We start from the raw sequence: 22,276 nt of genomic DNA, 5'->3' as shown, positions 1-22,276 counted from the left end.
GTTGAATTGTCACTGTAGCCTCTGGGTTGATGAGTTTGGGGTCCACTAGGGATTGGTGGATAGTTGACACTTGAGCCCCAGTGTCCCTCCAAGCGGTAACCTTCCTTCCACCCACTCTCAAGGTTTCCCTTCGCTCCGAGGGTATGAGAGAGGCATCTGGGTTTGGGGATCTTTGGTGTGATTGGGGTGTAATGAACTGTAATCGGTTGGGGTTCTTGGGGCAGTGAGCCTTTATATGTCCCAGTCCATTACATTTAAAACATCGCCCTGCTAAGGTATCACCGGGACGAGGTTGGTTGGTGGAGACTGGTGTGGTGGGGTGAGAAGGCGTCTGGGGTTTCCCTTGGGATGTGGGTGGGGCCTTGGGTTGTCCCCGGTGGTAAGGTTTTGTTTCGGCTTGCCCCTTCTGATATTCGCTCCAACTGCTACTAGTTTTTTTCTTTTCTGCCACCTCCACCCATTGGGCTCCAATCTCCCCCGCCTCAGTTACAGTTTTGGGCTTCCTATCTAGGATGTACCTTTCTATTTCCTCAGGAACACCCTCTAAAAACTGCTCCATTTTTACTAGGGAAAGCAGATCTTCCAGAGATTTAACATTTGCTCCTGATACCCAGGCATCACAATTTTTGTTAATGTGGTAGGCATGACGGGTAAATGACACATCCGGTTTCCACTTTAGGGCTCTGAACCGCCGACGGGCATGCTCGGGTGTTAGCCCCATTCTGAGTCTGGCCTTGTTTTTAAAAAGTTCATAACTGTTCATGTGTTCCTTAGGCATTTCAGCCGCCACCTCTGCTAAGGGTCCACTGAGCTGCGGCCTCAGCTCTACCATGTACTGGTCTGCAGTGATGCTGTATCCAAGGCAGGCCCTTTCAAAATTTTCTAAGAAGGCCTCAGTATCATCGCCTGCCTTGTAGATGGGGAATTTTCTGGGATGGGAAGTGGTACCTGGAGGGGGGTTGTTAGCATTGGCTGGTGCATCCTGCTTAGCCTTTGCTACTTCTAGTTCATGGTTCCTTTCTTTTTCTCTCTCCTCCATCTCTTTTTCTTTTATCTTCATCTCTTTTTCTTTCAGCTCCATCTCTCTCTTGTGGGCCTCCTCTTTGGCTTTTTCTTCTCTTTCTCTCTGCTCTGTCTCGAGTTTTGTTAATTGAAGCAGTCTCTGATGTTTTCTTTCATTTTCTTCTGCTTCTAGTTTGGCCAGTTCTATTTTGTTAGCTACTTCTTTGGTAGTCATTTTCCTGTTTTCTTGTGCTGGGTAACCCCCTTTGCAGTTGACAAACTGGGAAGCTCTCAGCTCTGGCTGCTGCAGAGTTAACAGTAACTTTCTAACTAGCTACTCCCGAGGATGTAAAAAGAAAAAAAAAAAAACAATTCAGCTTGTAAATACCTTTTACCAGTCATTTGCTAATTGAACCCTTCTCTTAACAAAGGACCTGTAAAAAAAACTTAACACCTCTGCCTTCAGGCAAGGAGAGATAAGATATGCATCTATCTACTTCCAGCTCGGCTTTCCAAGCAGCTAGAAGGAAAAAAAAATCTCACTGGCTTTTGGGTTTAAAATGATCCCACCGCTATTCACCATGTCAGGGCTGGATCCCCACTTTGAACTTTAGGGTACAAATGTAGGGGCCTGCATGAAAAACTTCTAAGCTTAACTACCAGCTTAGCTCTGGTTCGGCTGCCACCATCAATGGATTCCCTCCCTGGGAAGCCTTGAAAAACCCTCACCAAATCCCTGGTGAAAACAAATCCAAAACCCCTTGGATCTTAAAACAAGGAGAAATTAACCATTCCCCTCCTTCCTCCCACCAACTCCTGGTGAATCAGTTCCAACCCCCCCCTGGGATCTACAACAGGGAGAAATTAACCATCCCCCCTCCTTCCTCCCACCAACTCCTGGTGAATCAAGATCCAAAACCCCTTTGGATCTAAAACAAGGAAAAATCAATCAGGTTCTTAAAAAGAAGGTTTTTAATTAAAGAAAAAGGTAAAAATCATCTCTGTAAAATCAGTATGGAAATCAACCTTACAGTAGGGTTACCATATTTTGTGCCTCCAAAAGGAGGACACTCCACGGGGCCCTGGCCCCGCCCCCAGCCCCGCCCCAACTCCGCCCCCTCCCCAAAGTCTCCGCCCCCTCCCCTGCTTCCCGCGAACATTTAATTCGCGGGAAGCCTGGGCAGGTAAGGGAGGGTGTGGGGGGAGGAGGTGCGGCCCAGGCTGGCCCCCCTGGCGGCTCCAGCCTGGGTCGGCTCGGGCCCTCGGGTGCCGGCCCTGGCCCCCGGCCGACCACCCCCGGCCCGCCCAGCACTGCCGGCCCCCGGCGGCCCAGCGCACCCCCCGGCTCCCGGCCCCGGCGGCCCAGCGCACCCCCCCGGCGGCCCGACCCCGCGGCCCAGCGCACCACCCCGGCGGCCCGGCTCCCGGCCCGACCCCCCGGCTCCCGCCCCGCGGCCCAACGCACCCCCCCGGCGGCCCGGCTCCCGGCCCGACCTCCCGGCCCCGCGCACCCCCCCGGCGGCCCGACCCCGCTGCCCAGCGCACCCCCCCCGGCGGCCCGACCCCGCTGCCCAGCGCACCCCCCCCAGCGCACCCCCCAGCGGCCCGGCTCCCGGCCCGACCCCCCGGCTCCCGGCCCCGCGCACCCCCCCGGCGGCCAGGCTCCCGGCCCGGCCCCGCGCACCCCCCCGGCGGCCCGGCTCCCGGCCCGACCCCCCGGCTCCCAGCCCCGCGGCCCAGCGCACCCCCTCGGCGGCCCGACCCCGCGGCCCCGGCCCGGCTCCCGGCCCGGCACCGCGCGCCCGGCACCGCGACCCCGGCCCAGCCCTCCCTCCCGATTTTCCCGGACATGCCCGGCTTTTGGGGGATTTCCCCCCGGACGGGGATTTGAGCCCCCAAAAGCCGGACATGTCCGGGAAAATCCGGACGTATGGTAACCCTACCTTACAGGGTAATCAAACTTAAAATGCTCAGAGGACTCCCCTCTAGTCTCAGGTTCAAAGTACAGCAAACAAAGATAAACACTCTAGTAAAAGGTACATTTACAAGTTGAGAAAAACAAAGGAAAACTAACACGCCTTGCCTGGCTATTTACTTACAAGTTTGAAATAGGAGAGGCTTGTTTAGAAAGATGTGGAGAACCTGGATTGATGTCTGGTCCCTCTCAGTCCCCGAGAACGAACACACTCCCAAACAAAGAACACAAACAAAAGCCTTCCCCCCACCAACATTTGAAAGTACCTTGTCCCCTTATTGGTCCTTTAGGTCAGATGCCAGCCAGGTTACCTGAGCTTCTTAACCCTTTACAGGGAAAAGGATTTTGGAGTCTCTGGCCAGGAGGGATTTATAGTACTGTACACAGGACAGCTATTACCCTTCCCTTTATAGTTATGACAGGGGTTCCAAAGAGGATCGGTCTAGACTGTTCTCAGTGGTACCAGATGACAGAACAAGGAGCAATGGTCTCAAGTTGCAGTTGGAGAGGTTTAGGTTGGATATTAGGAAAAACTTTTTCACTAGGAGGGTGGGTTACCTAGGGAGGTGATGGAATCTCCTTCCTTAGAAGTTTTTAAGGTCAGGCTTGACAAAGCCCTGGCTGGGATGATTTAGTTGGGAATTGGTCCTGATTTGAGCAGGGGGTTGGACTAGATGACCTCCTGAGGTCCCTTCCTACCCTGATATTCTATGATTTAAGAACACGTGGAATCATAGCTCAGGTAAGACTCCTATTCTGACTTCTGCATCAATAAGAAATGCAGGATCAGGTCCATTTAACATAATTTATAATGGGATAAAGTCAGAAGGAAACTTGTCTAATCTATATGAAATATCATAATGAATTGTGCCCTGTGTCCTTGAAATCTTCATATATCCTTCAAAAATCATGTATGTGGAAATAATTCATTCTGTAATCAAACAAACAATTAAAATCAAAGAACCCTTGATAAAGATAAGCAATAATTTATTCCTCTTTGATCTTCACAATTATCACATATTAGCTAGCTACATGACCAATGCCACTACATACCATGGGAGAATTGCCCACTTACACTTTACTTGGACAAATACAATTGCAATTTACAGGTTAAATGTACTGTACAATGGGTTGTTGGAAAAGGGTCATTCTTAGCTGTACAACAATACGTGGCATGTGACTTATTAACAGATGCAATATAAGGTGTAAAAATTTAACTGCTTGTTATGCCAGTAAATAAGGATACTTTATAAAGCATTTTGTTTTGGTATTGTATTGTTACTAAAGTAGAAAAAAGAAAACTAGAGAAATAAATCCAGATCTTAACTTACAATACATACATTAGGGTAAGAAATTAATTGTCTCCTCCATTTTTTTATTTTCTTTTTCTTTTTTATAGAAATGAATATTATGAATATATTGCAGAGTAAAGAAAGATTGCCGGCTAAAGAAGGTACCATTATGTGAAAAACAACTGAAAAATTATCAAGTAATTTTGCTTACAAAAAAGGTCAAACTATAAACAGTCACAAAATATATAAAAATGCCACCTTGAACGAGGCAATCGTACTCTACCTAAACTGGTAGTATACTCTTTGAAATAGTTGTGTTCATACAGTAGTAACTGATAAAAAGGCATTGTGCACTCTTGTCCCATCTGGAGACTTAGCACCATGTGTCATCAGTTCTTGGATTGTCATCCAGCTGTCCAAGATTTTCTTGTTTCTTTTTTTCATCATCTTTTTGTGACTAAGTTCAAGAATGTTAATTTCTTTTTTGCCCTCGCTGCCGCTCTGTGGACTTTCCTTAAGACACTCTAACCTGCTCCGCATCATGAACTCTCGCCGCCGCCTCTGCTCCTTGGCTCGCACCAAATGCTGCTTCCGCTCCTCTTTGCTCCAGTAACGACCCATCTTCATTTCGCTCATTGTATCATCATCTGTCGTCATCCCACTGCGCTCCTCTTTAATCTTTAAGGCACGTTCCTTCAGGATTCTGTCTCGCACTGGTCTCTTAGTGATATACCTTGTTCCGTCACTCCTTATTTTCACTTTCCATTCCATTTTGGGCTCTGTACACTTCTGTGAATCTTTGCACATGCTCACTAGACTGAGCTGACTTTGGGCATACTCCACTGCGGATTTCTGTTGGATCAGCTGCATATAGCTTTGATAATGCTTTGCATGAGCAGGTATATTCCCATACCGGTATGAAGAGCTATGATACGGAGACAGGTAAGGAATGTGCTCAGTGCTTTGCTTCTCCTGCTCTGTGAAATTGCTACTTTCTGCAACCGTTTCCTTCTCTTCAACAGTGCTGTTTTGCTCAGTGGTTTTGGATGGGGTTACCTCCCTACCACTCTGTCCAGGACACAACTGATTAGCTACAATTGTGCTTCTCAGGTTTTTCCTGTTGGTGATGCTGATCATTCTCTGGAGCGAGCTATCAGGGGACTGCTCTACAGTCAGTGGAGTGCTCCTGCAGCTTTCTGCTGTGTTGTAAGCACTAGAGCTGTCTTTGTCAGATTTCTCTGGGTGCTCTATGATATCATCCAGTTTACCTCTTTGTACATCTACGCTGGTATTATAATTCCTGAATCCTCCATCATGTAATGCCCAAATGTCTCCATACTGATCCTTCACCTTTTGAAGCCTGTGAGCCTGCATTATATTCTGACACTCAAGCTCAATATTTCTCAGTTCCTCATTGAGTAACTGTAGCTCATGCTCCACCCCATCTTGCTCCCTTCTGTTACACTGTATTGTACTGCTCGAGTAATACAGATCATACTCTCCGTGGTTTCTAATCTTGCACTTGAGTTCCAGCAGCTGCCGGAACCTTTCACACTCCTCATCTTGGTTTCCAATGAAATCAGATTCAATGTATTCCCCCGACACAAAGCTTTCATTGCACTGGAGTTCAATGCTTCCTAACGTATCCTGGCTCTGCCCCAGCTCCCGGGTGCTCCGCAGTGTCGTTTTGTTCTGCTCATCGGGTGCATTCTCCTGCTCTGAGCTCTCGTCATTCCGCAGACTCTCATCTGTAGGCCCCACTCCACTGTCCTTCTCATGGTTATTGGATGATGAGGTTGCAGTGTCCGTTGTGCCGTCCTCCTCCTCATGCTTTTTTGGCTAAGAAAATAAGTGAACCATAATTAGTAGAAAATACAGACCGTATTAAATTAAAATATATTTTTCAGTCCTGTGCTTCTTAAACAACTAATTTAATCTATAAGAATGAATTAAAATGACGAATAAATCCCATTTCTACTACAGCTGGCTAGAAGATGGAGATCCCTTTTCATGAAAAATTTCACATTTTGGAAAAAAAATTCAGTCTGATTCAGCATGAAAAGTCAAAAACATGATTTTTTTCCACAGAAAGGGATTTCTACCTTTCAACTTGCTGACTGCTTATCTGGAAGGATCTTGCATTTCACTTTCTCCCTGCAGGTTGAAATTGATAAAAGCCTTCCCCCAGCGGGCAGCCAGAGAGCTGTCATTTCAGTTTTCCTGATGGGAAATCAAAATTTTTCAGCAAAACCCAGCATTTTCTGTCAGAAAATCATTGCTGAGGAAAATTCCCGACTGGCTGTAATTCCTACATGCTTATGGCTTTTACACATTCCTGGGCATCATGCTGTAGGCTCCCCAGATCACACTACGTTCCTCAAGGAGGGAGCAAACAAGTGGATGAAATATAGCACACCTGTTTCACTGAAACAGTGCCCAGAGTCAGGAAATAAATATCCCCCTCCCAGCAAAGCCAACACTGTGCGGTGCTGAAAGAAAATGAGCACCAGGTGGAGTGCGGCTTTTGGCTCTGGATTATGGCCACGACTATTGGAGCTGAGTTGTTGTCAAACCGGGAGCAACCAGCAATGCCTGCATAACATCAAAAAGTACATGAGGCAGACCACCTAAGCTGTGAGCAATGCAATGTAGCATGGCACTAGGAGGCCTATTTGCAGTAGGACACTGGGGCTGGGATATCAGGGATCTCTGTGCACACTGCCCTGGCACAGCTGAAGACAACACAGTGGTTAGCTTATTCTTGCATAGCCCTTTCTACCCCTCCCATCACCTGCTTTTAGCATTATGTCAATGGAAGACTGATAGCTGAACTCTAGGACTTGTTCAAGTAACTTGAACAGACTTTTCCCTAACCTATCCTTTGGAAGGCTTTTCGTTTCCTCGTTAAAATCTACTTTCCACAATACTAACCCATAGCCTTTCACCATTAAGGGCTGGTCCACACTAAGCCCCCAGTTCGAACTAAGATACGCAACTTCAGCTACGTGAATAACGTAGCTGAAGTCAAAGTATCTTAGTTTGAACTTAAAGGTACTTACCGCGGGTCCACGCGCGGCAGGCAGGCTCCCTGCCTGTCATGGACATAATGTTAAGCCTTTTGCAGTTGTTTTTGAATTCATGTCCTACTCATTGTACCTAACCTATTTATTGTCTGCTTTAATGCAAAGAGCATTAGATACTGCAACGCTGAAGGAGTGCATGCTTTTTTCGTTTTCTAACTGGGTGTGCTAAAGGCATTTCCCCCTATTTTCTTATACCACTATCATCCAAAGTGCAATTTATATAGCATACTCACTGTATGCCTAAGTGCACCCAGCACCAGCCAAATGTGTTTTCTCCTTTAGGAGGTGTAATTACACAATTAAACATAATGGTTAGTAATAGTAAAGGGAGAAAAAGGTACAGTGCATCAATGAGAGGAAACAGAGTGCAAGAGACCACTCTCATAATAATTGCTGTTTTTCTTCTACCTTGATAGATAGTGGAAGATATGAAAAAAAAATTAAATGCACCCTCACACACTGCATCATTTCTGCTTCAGGATCATGAACCCCTCAACTCGTCTCTTTTGTTCAGTTGTTAGTAGAAAATGGTGGCCCAATGAAAAATAGAAATAGACAAATAGATAAATAAATAAATGAAAAGTGTGGTAGAGGATATTAAATTCAGAATGAAACCCATGATCAACAGAAAGCAGTATTTACGACAGGGCTGTCAAAAGTCTCTGAGGAGACAACATCTCTATCCGTAGTAATTTTAGTGGTTCTTTCTCACTAGCAGTTAAAACTTAAAAAAAAACAGTTATCCTTCATACTGACATTGTATATTTCACACAAATATACATACACTCAAAAACCATATATGTGATGGTGAAATACAAGCATCATCGTGTGACGGCAGCCGACTGGTTCATCTGCATCAGAAAAATATTTCCTTCTTTCTTGCCCACTACCCACACTAATCTTCCCACCAGAATTGAATTGGTTTGAGGGGTAGACAGAAGATATTCAGTCCTGGACAGTGGACAAATTTAAGTCTACTATTTCATGACCCTTCATGGTCAGGATCTCGTGGAAGGTCCCAGAGTGCTGGAACTTAAAATTGCAATATTATTATGGACAGAGAAGTGCTCCTGTAAATTTAGAGATTTCTAAATGTGTTTTCTTTCTGTCACAGGTCTTTACAGTTACACTAATAGCAACTAAGGAATCCTGTCTTTACAGGAAGAAGGGACAGGAAAAATAGTACCAATAACACTTAAAATCACACTGAAGCACTTCTAAAATTGTTTTTACTCTAAGATGTGAGGAATGCACACAGATTACATACTGGCAGGCTGCACTGCTCTATTAAGACTTTGTTGACACTTCTTTGAGATGTAAGCAATGTTACCATTCCAAATGCATGCCAATATACTGTTTTTACTGCACCATCATGTATTTCTTGTCTATGATGTTCATTTAATACTTCTTTCTTTACTCATTTGATGCATGACTGTGATGGAAGACTTTTTAAGACTTGGTAAAATTGTGGCTAAAGTGGCTAAGTGATTTAGGGACCTATGCTCCATTTTTGCAAGTGACTTAATCCAGTGGGACTAAAGACCAGATTTTCAAATGTCTTTAGGTGCTTAAACATGCAGATAGGTGCCTACTGGGATTTTCAAAGGGCACCTAACTCCTATGGAAATCAATGGAAGTTGAAATCAATAGGAATCAGGTGTCTAACCTGCTTAAGCAGTTTTGAAAATCCCACTAGGCACCTATCTTCTTCATTAGGTGGCTAAATACTTTTGAAAATCAGGCCCCATGCCTCTAAGTTTTTGAATTAGTAGATCTCATCCTCTCCTACCTGGCTTTTATTCTTTGATTGGAAAAGGAAGACAAGCTTGTCCCCCTTTTCAACTTCCAATTCATTTCTCAACTCTGAATACACTAGTTCAAATGAAGAAACAATCTCTCTACACCTGCTAGCTAAATTGAATCCAAAGGTTATTAAGGTAAAAGATTTTCTGAGCAAGAGTAACTGAAAATACTGACATTTGGCAAAATTTAAATACAAACATTTGCTCCATTGTGAAGAATGAAAATAATGTAGATACTTAATGCCATATTTGACATACAGTACCATTGGGACTCAGGTTCTAAGTGTCTAAGTCACTTTTGAAAATAGGACTTAGGCTGCTAAATCCCTTAGACATTTTTGAAAATTCCACCCATCATCTATTGAAAATTCAAGATTCAGGTTTTTTAGAATGTACAGTGTCAGTCTTCTTCCCAATTACTTCTGTTTGAAAGGCCAAAAGGCTCTGTAGGCTGCATTTATGCAAAAAGAACTGCAGTTGATGATAATCCCAACCTAGTAGTGCATACAATCCAGCAATAAGTGAACTTCAAAGTGAACTATGTTTCAGATTGGATAACATTCAATATTGCAAGAATGGCTAATCATGCTGGAATGCAGGCATGGTTCCCACTCTGATTTTACAACTCACGATACACTTGGGACATAAACCCCAGAGTGCTATTTAAGTTGGAAGCAATCAGATAAGAGAGATCCAGGGGAAGGGAGCAGGGTTAGTAGGGCCTGCTTCTCCAAATCAGAAGAGTGGGCTACCCGGTTCCCCTACAAAGATGAAAGCGAGACTGACAGTGGTGTGAGGAGTTGCCAGTGATGGGCTAAAGATGAGATACCCCAGCCTCGACTGGAGTTTTAAAAAATATCCCAGGAGTTTATAAAAAAATTAAAAACTTGTGAAAATCAGTGCAAACAATTAAATTCACCATTTTCTGGGTAAATATCAGGTTTAATATTGGGGGGCATGAGGACAGAAAAAAGCAACAAATAGAGAAACGTAAGTGTTTACTATTTATGAAACCATTATCTCAAATCCCCATTACAAAAATTCAAGTTTTTTAAAATAAAGAGTTTAAGGAGTTTCAATAGCACCGGGATGGGATGGGATGGGAGTGCTTGGCACTCATCGGCAGGTAAGGTTGGGAGGAGAAACAGATCAGGAGGGGCCTGTTCTCCCAGGTGCAGCCTCCCACTCCCTGCGGCCTGTAACTGCAGCAGTTGGTGGGTTTGGTAGGTTCCCTGCCCATTTTGTTCCTCCACTGTGCAGCCGCAGCATCAACCAAGTACAGTTTCCCTTCCCTATGCAGGCATGCTGTGCTGTCCAGTGGGAAGCCTGCAAGAGGGGAGCTGGGATTGCAATTTTGAGCAAGTAAAAATCTCGGTGGAAACTGGAAAAATCCAAATATTGGATTTTTTGAAACCCAGGAATTTTTCAGGGGGAAAAAAAAAAAGAAAAAGAAAAATGAAGGGTTCTACTTCAATGACAAACTAGATGGGACTCTTAAAATAGGTCTGTTCTGAAAACATCTAGTCTGACATCCTGCATAACACTGGCCATAGAACTTTCTCAAAATAATTCCTGTTTGAACTTGAGCACATCTTTTGGGAAAATATCCAATACTGATTTCAAGATGTCCAGTGATGGAAAATCCGCCATGATCCTTGGTAAATTGTTCCAATGTTTAATTACTCTCACTGTTAAAAAATTATTTCCAGTCTGAATTTGTCTAGCTTCAACTTCCAGCCACTGGATTGTGTTATACTTTTGCCTGCTAGACTGAAGAGTCCATAATCAAATATTTGTTTCCCAGGTAGGTACTTCTAGACTGTCATCTTGTAATATACATAGTACTATATAGTAGCAGTGCACTATATAAGGCAGTAATTTACATAGCAATATATGTACCATATCTTGTACAATATGTCCATATTGTCTTTATCACAATGGGGCCCTGTCCTGGCTATGGCCTTGACAGGTGACTCTGATATAATTCATAAATAAAAAGTGACAATACACAAGACCCTGTATGTAAAAGGGCTTGTAATATTGTGCTGAGAGAAAATGCAGAATCAGTGCTTTACTCCTCTCATATTCTGCTAAAATGTTACCCTCTCACATCCAGCCTAAACATTTATTTCTAAAATGTTTCCTTATCGAGAATGAACTGCAGTTCAGAGCATCCTCATGACAAAATGCTATCAAAACCTTTGATTCCATTTTTTGACTTATCATTTCATTCTCTCTTAATAGAAAAATACACCTAGCAAAATTTCCAATGATACATTTAGTGTCACTCCTACCTGCTCCACCTCATTGGCTGTGAACTGCATTACTTCATTATGCTGTTCTTCCAACATTTCCAAGTTTAACTCCTCTAAGAATTCATTCCTTTCATCATCCAGCCACCCTTCCTCCAGCTGCAAAAGAATACATTAGTACATTGCATTATGTTAGTGGGGATGCATGCTAAAATAGGGTAAACCCAAATGGCAATGCCTGACTAGTTCTTTTTATCATAATGATTCTCTTCAGAATACCAGGCTCCCATAGTTTGCCTCTCCAAAAAGAAGAAAAAGATGATAACAAAACAAAACACAGGGACTCTTAGGCCTTTTATCCTTTCTTGAAACAGTATGACTGATTTTCTCTCATAATGAAGGAGATTGCACAGCACAGAGCATTATTTCCTTTCAAAATGTCTGAAAGGCATACCACGTAATCCTGGAGCTGTCATATTCATTACCTCCAAGAGCCCCAATGTTAAAAGAACTGCAATGATACTAATAGGGCCATGAGATAATTGGGCTCTTTCCTCCTTTAACAACTTCCACCCCAGGGTTGTGTCCCAGTGCCTGAACCTCAACAGCACCTTCACACTGGGTTTCCATCACATTTCTCTTACTGCTCTTCCACGTGAATGAACTAACAAACAAAAAGGGGGTGGGAGCGCTGACTGATGCAATGACTAAACTTCTTTGTTCTTTGGCTCTATCTTTGAACTGACTTTTTTTTTTAAAAAGATTAAAACATTACTTTCATATTCGTTGAAGACAGTATTATAAAAAGAGGACAATGGAGGCCTACTATTTCAGTCAAGTTAATGAGATGTGGCTGTACACACATACAGTATTATGTGCATGGGCGTGTCAACAGTAAGTCTCCATTTGTGTTTCTGTTCCCTTTCCAGATGGCATGCTGGGGTAAAAAAGGAAAATACTATCACTAGAAGGGGAATGAAGTAGTGTTGAATGCCTGCTAATGGCAGTGTTTTAGGGGCAGAAACAGGTAACAGAAGGAAGGTGACAGAGCTGGGGAGGGCAGAAATTAAAATATTAATTAAACTACTCTAGCGTCTGAGAAAATATCAAGTTACCTGTAAAATTTTATGGACATCACAGAAGCTAGAAACAGTGTAATTGTATGCAACAATGCAACATAGAACTAAATTCTTTTGTGTTGTAAACAGGGACAACTCAATTGAAGCCAATGGACCTTTGGCCCAGAGATACTAATTGGTTAAAACAACAAGCAAGCTAAAAAAAAAAAAAAAAATCCCTCCACAAACCAGCCAAACATTAGACAGGTATAAAATGTTGATTGACATTCTGTGGCACTTTTTACCATATTATGGTATCTACTTAGAACATCAATGTTGAGGTTTCATTCATGGTTTTTCAAATGCTTTTATTTGTTAGGTATAGTCAACCCTTTGACCTTATAAAGAATATAAACTCCCAAGTTTCACAGCACAAGCAAACCACTAACTGCCTTGGATTAGGAAGAAATTTCCCCTATGGGCAGATAATTCAGCAACTGTCCTTCGGAGGATTTTTATAGCTTCCTTGCAAACATCTGGTGCTGTCCACCGTTGTGGATAGGATACTGCAGTAGATGGAGCACCGGTCTGGTCTGATCCAATATGGCAATATGTGCACTGATGCATGTCGTGTGCACATACACCTTTGTTTCACACGGTTATTTGTGTATGTTTCTTGTATGCTCAGTTTTTAATATTAACTGATTAATAATCAATGCTAACTAGTCAGAGAAGCTTGTCTTGTTAGTTATTGGATGTGGCCAGCAGTCAGTCCTTGAAACAGTGCCACTACGAGTTCTTTCTAAAAGAAAGCTTCAAAGATTAGGACTTAATCCTGCCCTTTTTTCTCCAGTGAGTGTTTGTCTTAGTAAGGGCTTGTCTACAAATGAAAGCATTACCAGTTATACCAGTTAACTATAATTATACTGGTATATAGTTAAACCGATATATTATACCAGTATAAACCTCCCTTGTGGACACTCTTATTCCGGAATAAGTATGGCTATTTTCAAATTTGCTTAACCCCCTTCCAATATGACATAAGATAAACTGAAAACTGGCCCTCATATATTGGAATTAGAGTGTCCACATGAGGACTTATACCGGTATAACTAGATCAGTTTAAACTCACATCTTGGCTTGTACCGGTATAACATTCCGATGAAGACAAGCTTTGAGGAAGGCGGGATCAGATCTTTTGTTGGGTTTCTACAACTGGGTCTGGCAGGTGGATCCCTGTCCCTGCAAGAGCCCCACTGAAATGAAATTAAAAAAAAAATAGCTAGAATCCTCACACAAATCTTTGAAAAGCTTCTGAAGGGTCTCTAGACCAAGAAGGGATATAACCTAGCTACTTACACCTGAGGTGAATAGCTTAACTCTGCCTTAATATATAGCCAGTTTTCTAGGAGCCATTTAGAAAGGCTAAGAACATAAAGGAAATATGCAAGATCAAATTTCAGCATATAACTACCGGATTCAAGCCGGGATTCTGGGTGACACTGAGTTACATTTATTCAATTTAATGTGAAGAGAATATGTAGTCACCAAGTCTGAAAAAATCAGATCAATAATATGAGAGACAAATGGTAACATAACTGACTTCGCTTGGACTGCTGACAGATGGAGAGAAGAGTGACAATGTAATGTCCTTTTCTGCTTTGTGGTGGAATATAAAAGGAAGCAGAAATAATCCTCTCTTTCCTCTCCTTTACCTTGATGATTAGCCTGACATCTCCCACTGCAAAGATATAAAAAAATTTCTTTGCAAGGCATCGGTTTTCTTTAAAAGCTGGAAGTATATTTTAAAATTGTGTGGGAAAAATATCTATTTCCTATTAAATAATTTGTACTTGACGAGAAACCTCATGCGACCAGTTTCTCTTGAAAACAGTTAGATAGGAGTAGGTTTGCTGAATAGCATTGTCATCAAATGCCCATTATCAAGATCTAACTGGAGAGTTTACTGAAACATTGCTTAAAAAAATAATCCTCACCCAGGGCCCACTTCAATCCTGCCACAAGCAGGTGCAAACCATGGAAGAATGTGAATTTAGTCCCAGAAATCAGTAAGAATCATCAACCAATAAATATGTCTTTTTGAAGTTCCACTTCACATTTAGTTAAGTATCACATTAGTACTAGATAATCAACTGTATTTATGTGTATGTATATTGTATTTACTTGCAAAGAATCTTTTAGCAAGTACAATAGTAAACAAACTCCTAGTAATATAATGTTATTTTTTTTCCTGAGGCTACAGATTGGCAAAGATCTTTAATTATATTTTTCTCATTTTTTTTCATGAACCTTTGCAATCCTGTTTTTCAGTGTTCATTTCTTATGGATGACAATGACTGTACTCTATAACCCAGCTCCTGGCTCAGTGCATCTATTTATTCTAACCTGCATCTCTGGTCTTGCAACCAGCAACACAATTTTCTTGCATTCATCACTGGAGAGCAATGCCACCGCCTCCTCCCGATTCTGGACATCTTGGCCATTTATCTAGAAAACAAATGAAAGTGGCACATTAGTTTCCATTTCCACAAAGCAACACACAATAAAGGGCAAATATCAGCTCATTTGTGGTAAATGTATGGACAATGAAACTCACACAATGGGCTCATCTTCAGCTCCTCAGTGGTAAGTGCCTTCACTCAATTATGCGTTTACTGTAAGAGCTGTATCGATCGTTGAAGGATGGCAGACATCAGAGGAAGCAGTTATGTTCATAAATGTCCAACCTGCGCCCTAGCAACATACATCTAGCAACACAATTAACCAGCCCCTGACAGGTGACGTTCATCTTTCTCCGTTCAGAGTAATGGAAGTGTCACTCTGAGATAATAGTGCTGGTGGAAGCAAGACTGGTAATACTACAGCTGAAATCAGTCATATTGTATGCTTGTAGAGAGCCAATTAGAGAGCTACAGTATTATCTCTCACCAGGCAATACTTACAGGCCACTGCTGATTGCTATTTCATTTAATCATTTTATAAGTGTGTGAGACTTGGTGTCCAGAACCACACAAAACATCCCCATTGGGATAATCAAAATAAAAAATGAATCATCTGTAAAAACCGGTTTTCTCTCCAACTTCTCTCTGCAATTCTGCCTTTGTGTTAAAAACAATCATACGAATAACTATACCTTAATGTATAGATTTTACAGGCCCATTCAACTCTACCTAAAAATGCTGTTTAAGAAAAATCAAGTTTCAAATACAAAGCATTTTTTCCCCTAAAAATAACACACTTTGTTTGTTTCACAGCACAAGTGGATTTTCCTCACTGTGCCAAACTGCATTGTCAAAAAATGTTTAATCCATCTGTAAAGTAATGGGGACAGGCTGGAGGGCAAAGGATTTTAATAATTTCATAGAATAAAAAGGTTTTCCCATATCCATCCTAGTTAATCCATCTCCTTTTGCAGGGGTTCAGTTTCAAAGCTAGTAGCAGGAACTTCCTGGTAGAAAAATACCAAGCAAATGTGCATGTGCACCACCTGAACATATTGCTTTGAAAAACCAGTTTTAGTTTAGACTAAATAAAACCACAAATATGCACTGAGTGTTTGCTTGGTTATCACCAAAATCTTTGAGATTCCTCCATGGAGATGTGGAGGGAGCAAAGTGTGGACTGCAGGAGAAATGATACCCACTTCCTTGTACACAGCTGTCCTCATCAATATACAGATACAGGCATATACAGAGACCAAGGACCAGATGCCTCAGCTAGCGTAAATTGGCATAGCTCTGTGGTACCAATGTCAGTTTATAACAGCTGAGGATCTGGCCCATAAGGTCTCAGCATGCATCTTGAGCTGAGCGGCTTAGTGGCTCAAGACAGATCATTACATGCTAGAACCTGTAGTAGCTGCAGGCTGCACTATCATAGTAAAGATAAAAGTGACTCCAATATGCCTCATTTTATCACCAATTAGTTGCCTATGTGGCCCTCATTTATGCAGAGTTTGATGTCCACGGATGAAATCAAACAAGGACTAACCAAGATCTATGGGATCTTCCTTGTACAGTCTATTCTCTTTATTTTACAGTGCGTGCTGTGTGAGGTAAACGGACTATTCTCAGCTACTTAAGAAGACTATATAGGAGACAGGAGTGCTGTATGTAGTATGCTAGTATTTGAATTATCCGGGAAAACATGAGGAAAGCTGCTATATTACTGTGAAAAGTATAAAAGCAAGCATCCCCAACGCTGCGTTCTCCAGACCTGAATGCAATCCCTTTGTAATGATATTGTCATCTTCCATTTCTCTGAGTTATCTCATCCATAAGAGTGGATGGAGGGTCAGTGTGCCATCGGCTATGAAAGAAAACCCCACATAACTCACTTGGTGTTAATCTTAATGATCAAACTTCTGGCTGCATATCAGCACTGACATTCAAGTAATGCTATTAGTCTACAAAAATGCAATAGAATTACCTACAGTCTTCTCTCACCTCTGGAGTCTTCACTCACAAGTGAATTGAGTTTGATGGTCTCAAACTAATATCTATTAACTGTCTGCCTATACTGTGCCTGGCACTATAATTCACCCAGAAACGTTAAAAAGAAAAGAAAGTGGCATGGAATGAATCTATCATCTACCTAAAATACATTAAAATGCCTTAAAGATGGGAGTCCAGAGTTTTAGTCTTGTTGAAAAAACAACAAGAATTCATTTAAAATGTAGTTTTTTATTAAAAAAAAAATAAAAGGAAAATCACCAACATATGTTGTTCATTGTTCTCGGAGGACTGATTATAGACAGATGTAGAAGCCAGTTCATTTGCTTTTCAATTCCTGATCATATCTCTACATAATCTCACCAAACTAAAGGACTGTTGTCCTTTTGCAGTAATACAAACATTCTTTGTGGGCAATTCTAATACAGTGAATTTTTTTTTTAACACATTCTGGCCAATACAGAAAATAAAATAAGAGCTCCTACATGAGCCCTGACATCAAAATGTAACTTATTTCCTTTTTGAAATAAAGGCCTCTTTAGACAGCCATCTTGTAGATCTTATTGTGCGCTGGAGATTAGTTTGATTCCCAAAGCCAATACTGAGATAAGAAATATAGCTATGGTTTTCAGCAAATATGTTTCCTGTGGAAATGGAAAGATTGGAGGGATGGAATCAGATTGATTTTGCAAAATTCAGAAAACTCATGTGCCTAAATTAATTATTGGCAGTTACAGAGCTGTTTGTGAAGATGCAACTTGCCATTACCAGCAATTACCACTAGGGGCATTCGTAAAAAGAGGTCGAAGTACAAGGAAAGTTGCCTTGAAATGAAGGGAGGGAACTGAAAAACACCAGTATAACAACAAGAGGAATTCTGAACTTCTGATTTTGGTAGTGGCAATCCATGATTTCTCTAAAACTTCCTCTCTGTAAGTCCAAACTGAAATCCACTGTCATTCTAGCTATTTTCCTCTTTTTACAGTTAAACTACCCTCTTTCCTGACCTAAATACCTACCCATAATTTGCCCTTTGACTGAGCTGGGAGGAGATAGATTTCATTCGAGCCTGTAAGACTTTCATTAAAGGGACACTCTCAGATTCAAAAATCTTTGTCCCAGGAGGAAACCAGCTTCTTTCAGTGCTGAAAACTTAGTCATTGCCCACTCCTGACTTTGCCTTCCCCAAGGTTGGAGTTTAGTCTCTCTCCCAACACACCCATTATTCACTGTCCCAGCCAGTAGTTTTGAGACTAGCAGGTCTTAAATAAAAAGGTGGGGTTACATCACAATTTTGTACAGTAGTTCAAACTAGCTAATGTGTAATGTCTGCTTGTTAAAAAGAAAGTGAAACACATTCCTTTTTGAATACCAGTTTGGCTAACATTTCTTCTCATCCCAAACACACACAAATCAGTCAGTTCTCCCCTTAAGTACCCACTTGTGAATCACAGGACTGGAAGGGACCACGAGAGGTCATCTAGTCCAGTGCCCTGCACTCATGGCAGGACTAAATAGATCTAGACCATCCCTGACAGGTGTTTGTATAACCTGCTCTTAAAAATCTCCAATGATGGAGATTCCACAACCTCCCTTGACAATTTGTACCAGTGCTTAACCACCTTGACAGTTAGGAAGTTTTTCCTAATGTCCAACCTAAACCTCCCTGGCTGCAATTTAAGCCCATCGCGAACAATTTTTCTCCCTCTTCCTTGTAACAAACTTTTATGTGCTTGAAAACTGTTATGTCCCCTTCTCAGAATGGGAGTGTTGTTGGTTTGCCCATTGCCCATAAAATATTATGCACCTAAATCTTCAGTTTGTCTAACAAAACACTTGTAGGCCAGCTGTTGGGCTACAGAGTGCTCTTACTACCTGCCCACGTTGGGCCAGCTCAGCTGGGTTGTATAGCCTGGTGGGGGCCCAAATCTGAGGCTCTGCTCCTTCCCCAAACTCTTTGCCACTTGCTTGAGAGGGAAGGGGAGACCTATGCATAAATCCTCTGTGGTCCTCACACAGTGCTTCCATCTCTCATGATTTTATTGCAAGTCCCACGATATTTGCTGTATTTCTTAATGCCTCAACTCCTGGAGTTAGGTGAGAATGTCAGTTTTCATTAACAACCAGCATCAATTTCTCCCCCTTCTGGTCACAGAGGAAAGCTTGAAAACGTGAGCCCAAAGGCTCCAACCCCAGAAGGCAAATAAAAATTGACCAAAATGTATTATTTTTAAAATTTCGTGATTTTAAGGCTAATCTCATGATTCTCGGGGGAATGACTCATGATTTTTAAACACTTGGGGTTGGCAATGCTCTTCACTACATCTGTAAAATGTTATTTGGGCAAAAAAGATTGAGCAGAATCTATTTAAATAAGAGATACAAGGTACCTTTTGATAGAACACAGGTACAAATACTGTCCTACTTAGTTTCTAATCTATTTTACTTTCAGGTTCTCATGTATTAGCAATACTGAGTTGCAAACCCTCCAGAGGGAATATTTGTTTCCACTGGATCTTAAAAATAATAATGAAAACATGTTGGTCTGAGGAATTCTAAAAAAGCTTATTTTTATAAAGGCTAAGTCTGGGGCCAAATTTAACCTCAGAGTATCCCTTTAATGCCATTCTGTTGTTCAGACAGATTTTCTACAGCGGCATGACTGCCTATCTCCTGTATTATTTGCAGTGTTGGGAAAGAAGAACCCACAGGTTAGTTCCTTAAAATGGAGAACATAAGAATGGCCATACTGGGTCAGATCAATGGTCCATCTAGCCCACTATCTTGTCTCTGATGGTGGCCAATCCCAGGTGCTTCAGAGGGAATGAACAGGCCAGGTAATCATCGAGGGAGCTATCCCCTGTCATCCACACCCAGCTTCTGGCGGTCAGAGGCTAGGGAAACCCAGAATATGGGGTTTAATCCCTGATAATCTTGCTTAGTAGCCATTGATGGATTTATCTGCCTTGAATTCTTTTTTGAACCTATTTATATATTTGACCTTCACAACATCCCCTGGCAATGAGTTCCACAGGTTGACTTTGCATTGTGTGAAGATGTACTTCCTTTTGTTGTTTCAAGCTTGCTGCCCATTAATTTAATTGGATAACCCCATGGTCTTGTATTAGGTGAAGGAGTAAATAACTTTTCCTTATTCACTTTCTCCACACCTTCATGATTTTATAGATCTCTGTAATAGTCCCCCTTAGTCATCTCTTTTCCAAGATGAAAAGTCCCATCTTTTTAATCTCTACTCCAGGGGTAGGCAACCTATGGCATGCGTGCCAAAGGCAGAACGTGAGCTGATTTTCAGTGGCACTCACACTGCCCAGGTCCTGGCCACCAGTCCAGGGGGCTCTGCATTTTAATTTAATTTTAAATGAAGCTTCTTAAACATTTTAAAAACCTTATTTACTTTACATACAACAATAGTTTATGTTATATATTATAGCCTTATAGAAAGAGACCTTCTAAAAACGTTAAAATGTATTACTGGGACGCGAAACCTTAAATCAGAGTGAATAAATGAAGACTCGGCACACCACTTCTGAAAGGTTGCTGACCCCTGCTCTACTCATATGGAAGCTGTTCCATACCCATTATCATTTTGGTTGCCCTTCTCTGTACTTTTTCCAATTTTAATATATGTTTTCTGACATGGGGCAACCAGAGCTGCATGCAGTATTCAAACTGTGAGCATACCATAGATTTATATAGTGGTATTATGATATTATCTGTCTTATTATCTGTTCCTTTCCTAATGGTTCCTAACATTCTGCTAGCTTTTTTGACTGCTGCTACACATTGAGCAGAAGTTTTCAGAGAACTATCCATGACGACTCCAAGATCTCTTTCTTGAGTGATAACAGCTAATTTAGATCTTGTCATTTTGTATATATAGTTGGGATTATGTTTTCCAAGGTGCATTACTTTGCATTTATCAAATAGAATCTCATCTGCCATTTTGTTGCCTAGTCATCCAGTTTTGTGAGATCCCTTTGTAATTCTTTGCAATCTGCTTTGGACTTAACTTTGGAGTAATTCTGTATCATCTGCAAATTTTGCCACCTCACCTTACCCCTTTTCCCAGATCATTTATGAATATGTTGAACAGCACTGGTGCCAGTACAGATCCCTGGGGGACACCACTATTTACCTCTCTCCATTCTAAAAATGGACCATTTATTCCTATGATTTGTTTCCTGTCTTTTAACAGTTACTGATCTTGTGAGGCCCTTCCTTCTTATCCCATGATAGCTTATTTTGCTTAAGAGCCTTTGGTGAGGGACCTTGTCAAAGACTTTCTGAGGGTATGTCTACACAACTAGACACTCCCAGCTGGCCTGTGCCAGCTGACTCAGGCTTATGGGGCTCGGGCTGCAGGGATGTTTTATTTCTGTGCTTGGGGTGGGGTTCTAGGTCCCTGCAAGGCGGGAGGATCCCAGAGCCTGGTTGTCTACACAGCAATGAAACAGTTTTGCAGCCTGAGTCCTGCGAGCCTGAATTGGCTGGCATGGGCCAGCTGCAGGTTTTTCTTTGCTGTGTAGATGTACCCTGAAAGTCCAAGTACTATTTATCCACTGGATCACCCATGTCCATGTTTGTTGACCCCCCTCAAAGAATTCTAATAGATTGGTGAGGCAAGATTTCCCTTTACAAAAGCCGCGTTGATCTTCCCAACAAATGGTGGTCATCTGTGTGTATGATAATTCTGTTCTTTACTATAATTTCAACCAATTTGCCTGGTACTGAAGAACTACTTGCACGAACAATGATTGTACTTTTTGTGAATATCATTTTGTGAGAGGGCCTTGCTAGATAAATATGTAGAGAGAGCTGACACTAACCACTCCTTAGGCTTCAGAGCATTTTTTATTCCTGCTGTTATTGTTGAAGGCAACTGATAGTGAGGCCTGTTGACAGACACTGTGCTTTATTTGAGAAATGCAGCTCAAATCTGGAGGGGCAGAACAATCTGAGAGCTTGTTTACACAGAGCCGCAGTCCGGACTACAGAAGTTTGAATTGCAAAGAGCGCTAATATGTTATGCTCTAATGCCCCTTCTAGACTCTCTTGGTGAGAACTAAAAGGTACCTAGTTCATGAAGTCTGTTAACATGAGCGAGGTACCTTTTAGTTTGCACCAGTAGGGTTTATTTGGGGGTAAGGGGGAGGCAAAAGCATGGCACGTTAGAGAGCTCTATAATTTACATCCCTGTAGTGTGGACTGTGGCGCCATGTAGAAACCCCTGGATCATCAGAAATGAAGAATAAAAAGAGTACAGTAACTCCTCATGTAATGTTGCAGTTATGTTCCTGAAAAATGCAACTTTAAGTGAAA

The 22,276-nt window shown here is 41.9% G+C and overlaps 1 protein-coding gene across 3 annotated transcripts in view; it reads right to left on the bottom strand.

Moving 5' to 3' along the window:
- Positions 1-3,947: 3,947 nt before the first annotated feature.
- Positions 3,948-22,276, bottom strand: part of PDZRN4 (PDZ domain containing ring finger 4) — a 368,942-nt gene continuing 350,613 nt past the window's right edge. For all 3 annotated transcript variants that reach the window (XM_054024438.1, XM_054024447.1, XM_054024456.1), the window contains 3 exons: positions 14,871-14,972; positions 11,449-11,565; positions 3,948-6,108 (listed from right to left, as the gene is read on the bottom strand). In XM_054024438.1, coding sequence (XP_053880413.1) covers positions 4,588-6,108; positions 11,449-11,565; positions 14,871-14,972 — 1,740 coding nt within the window. In that variant the 3' untranslated portion in view covers positions 3,948-4,587. The remainder of the gene's footprint in view (positions 6,109-11,448; positions 11,566-14,870; positions 14,973-22,276) is intronic.

Source organism: Malaclemys terrapin, chromosome 1, assembly GCF_027887155.1.
Source record: "Malaclemys terrapin pileata isolate rMalTer1 chromosome 1, rMalTer1.hap1, whole genome shotgun sequence".
NCBI lineage: Eukaryota > Metazoa > Chordata > Testudines > Emydidae > Malaclemys > Malaclemys terrapin.
This window is presented reverse-complemented; position numbering and strand designations above follow the sequence as displayed.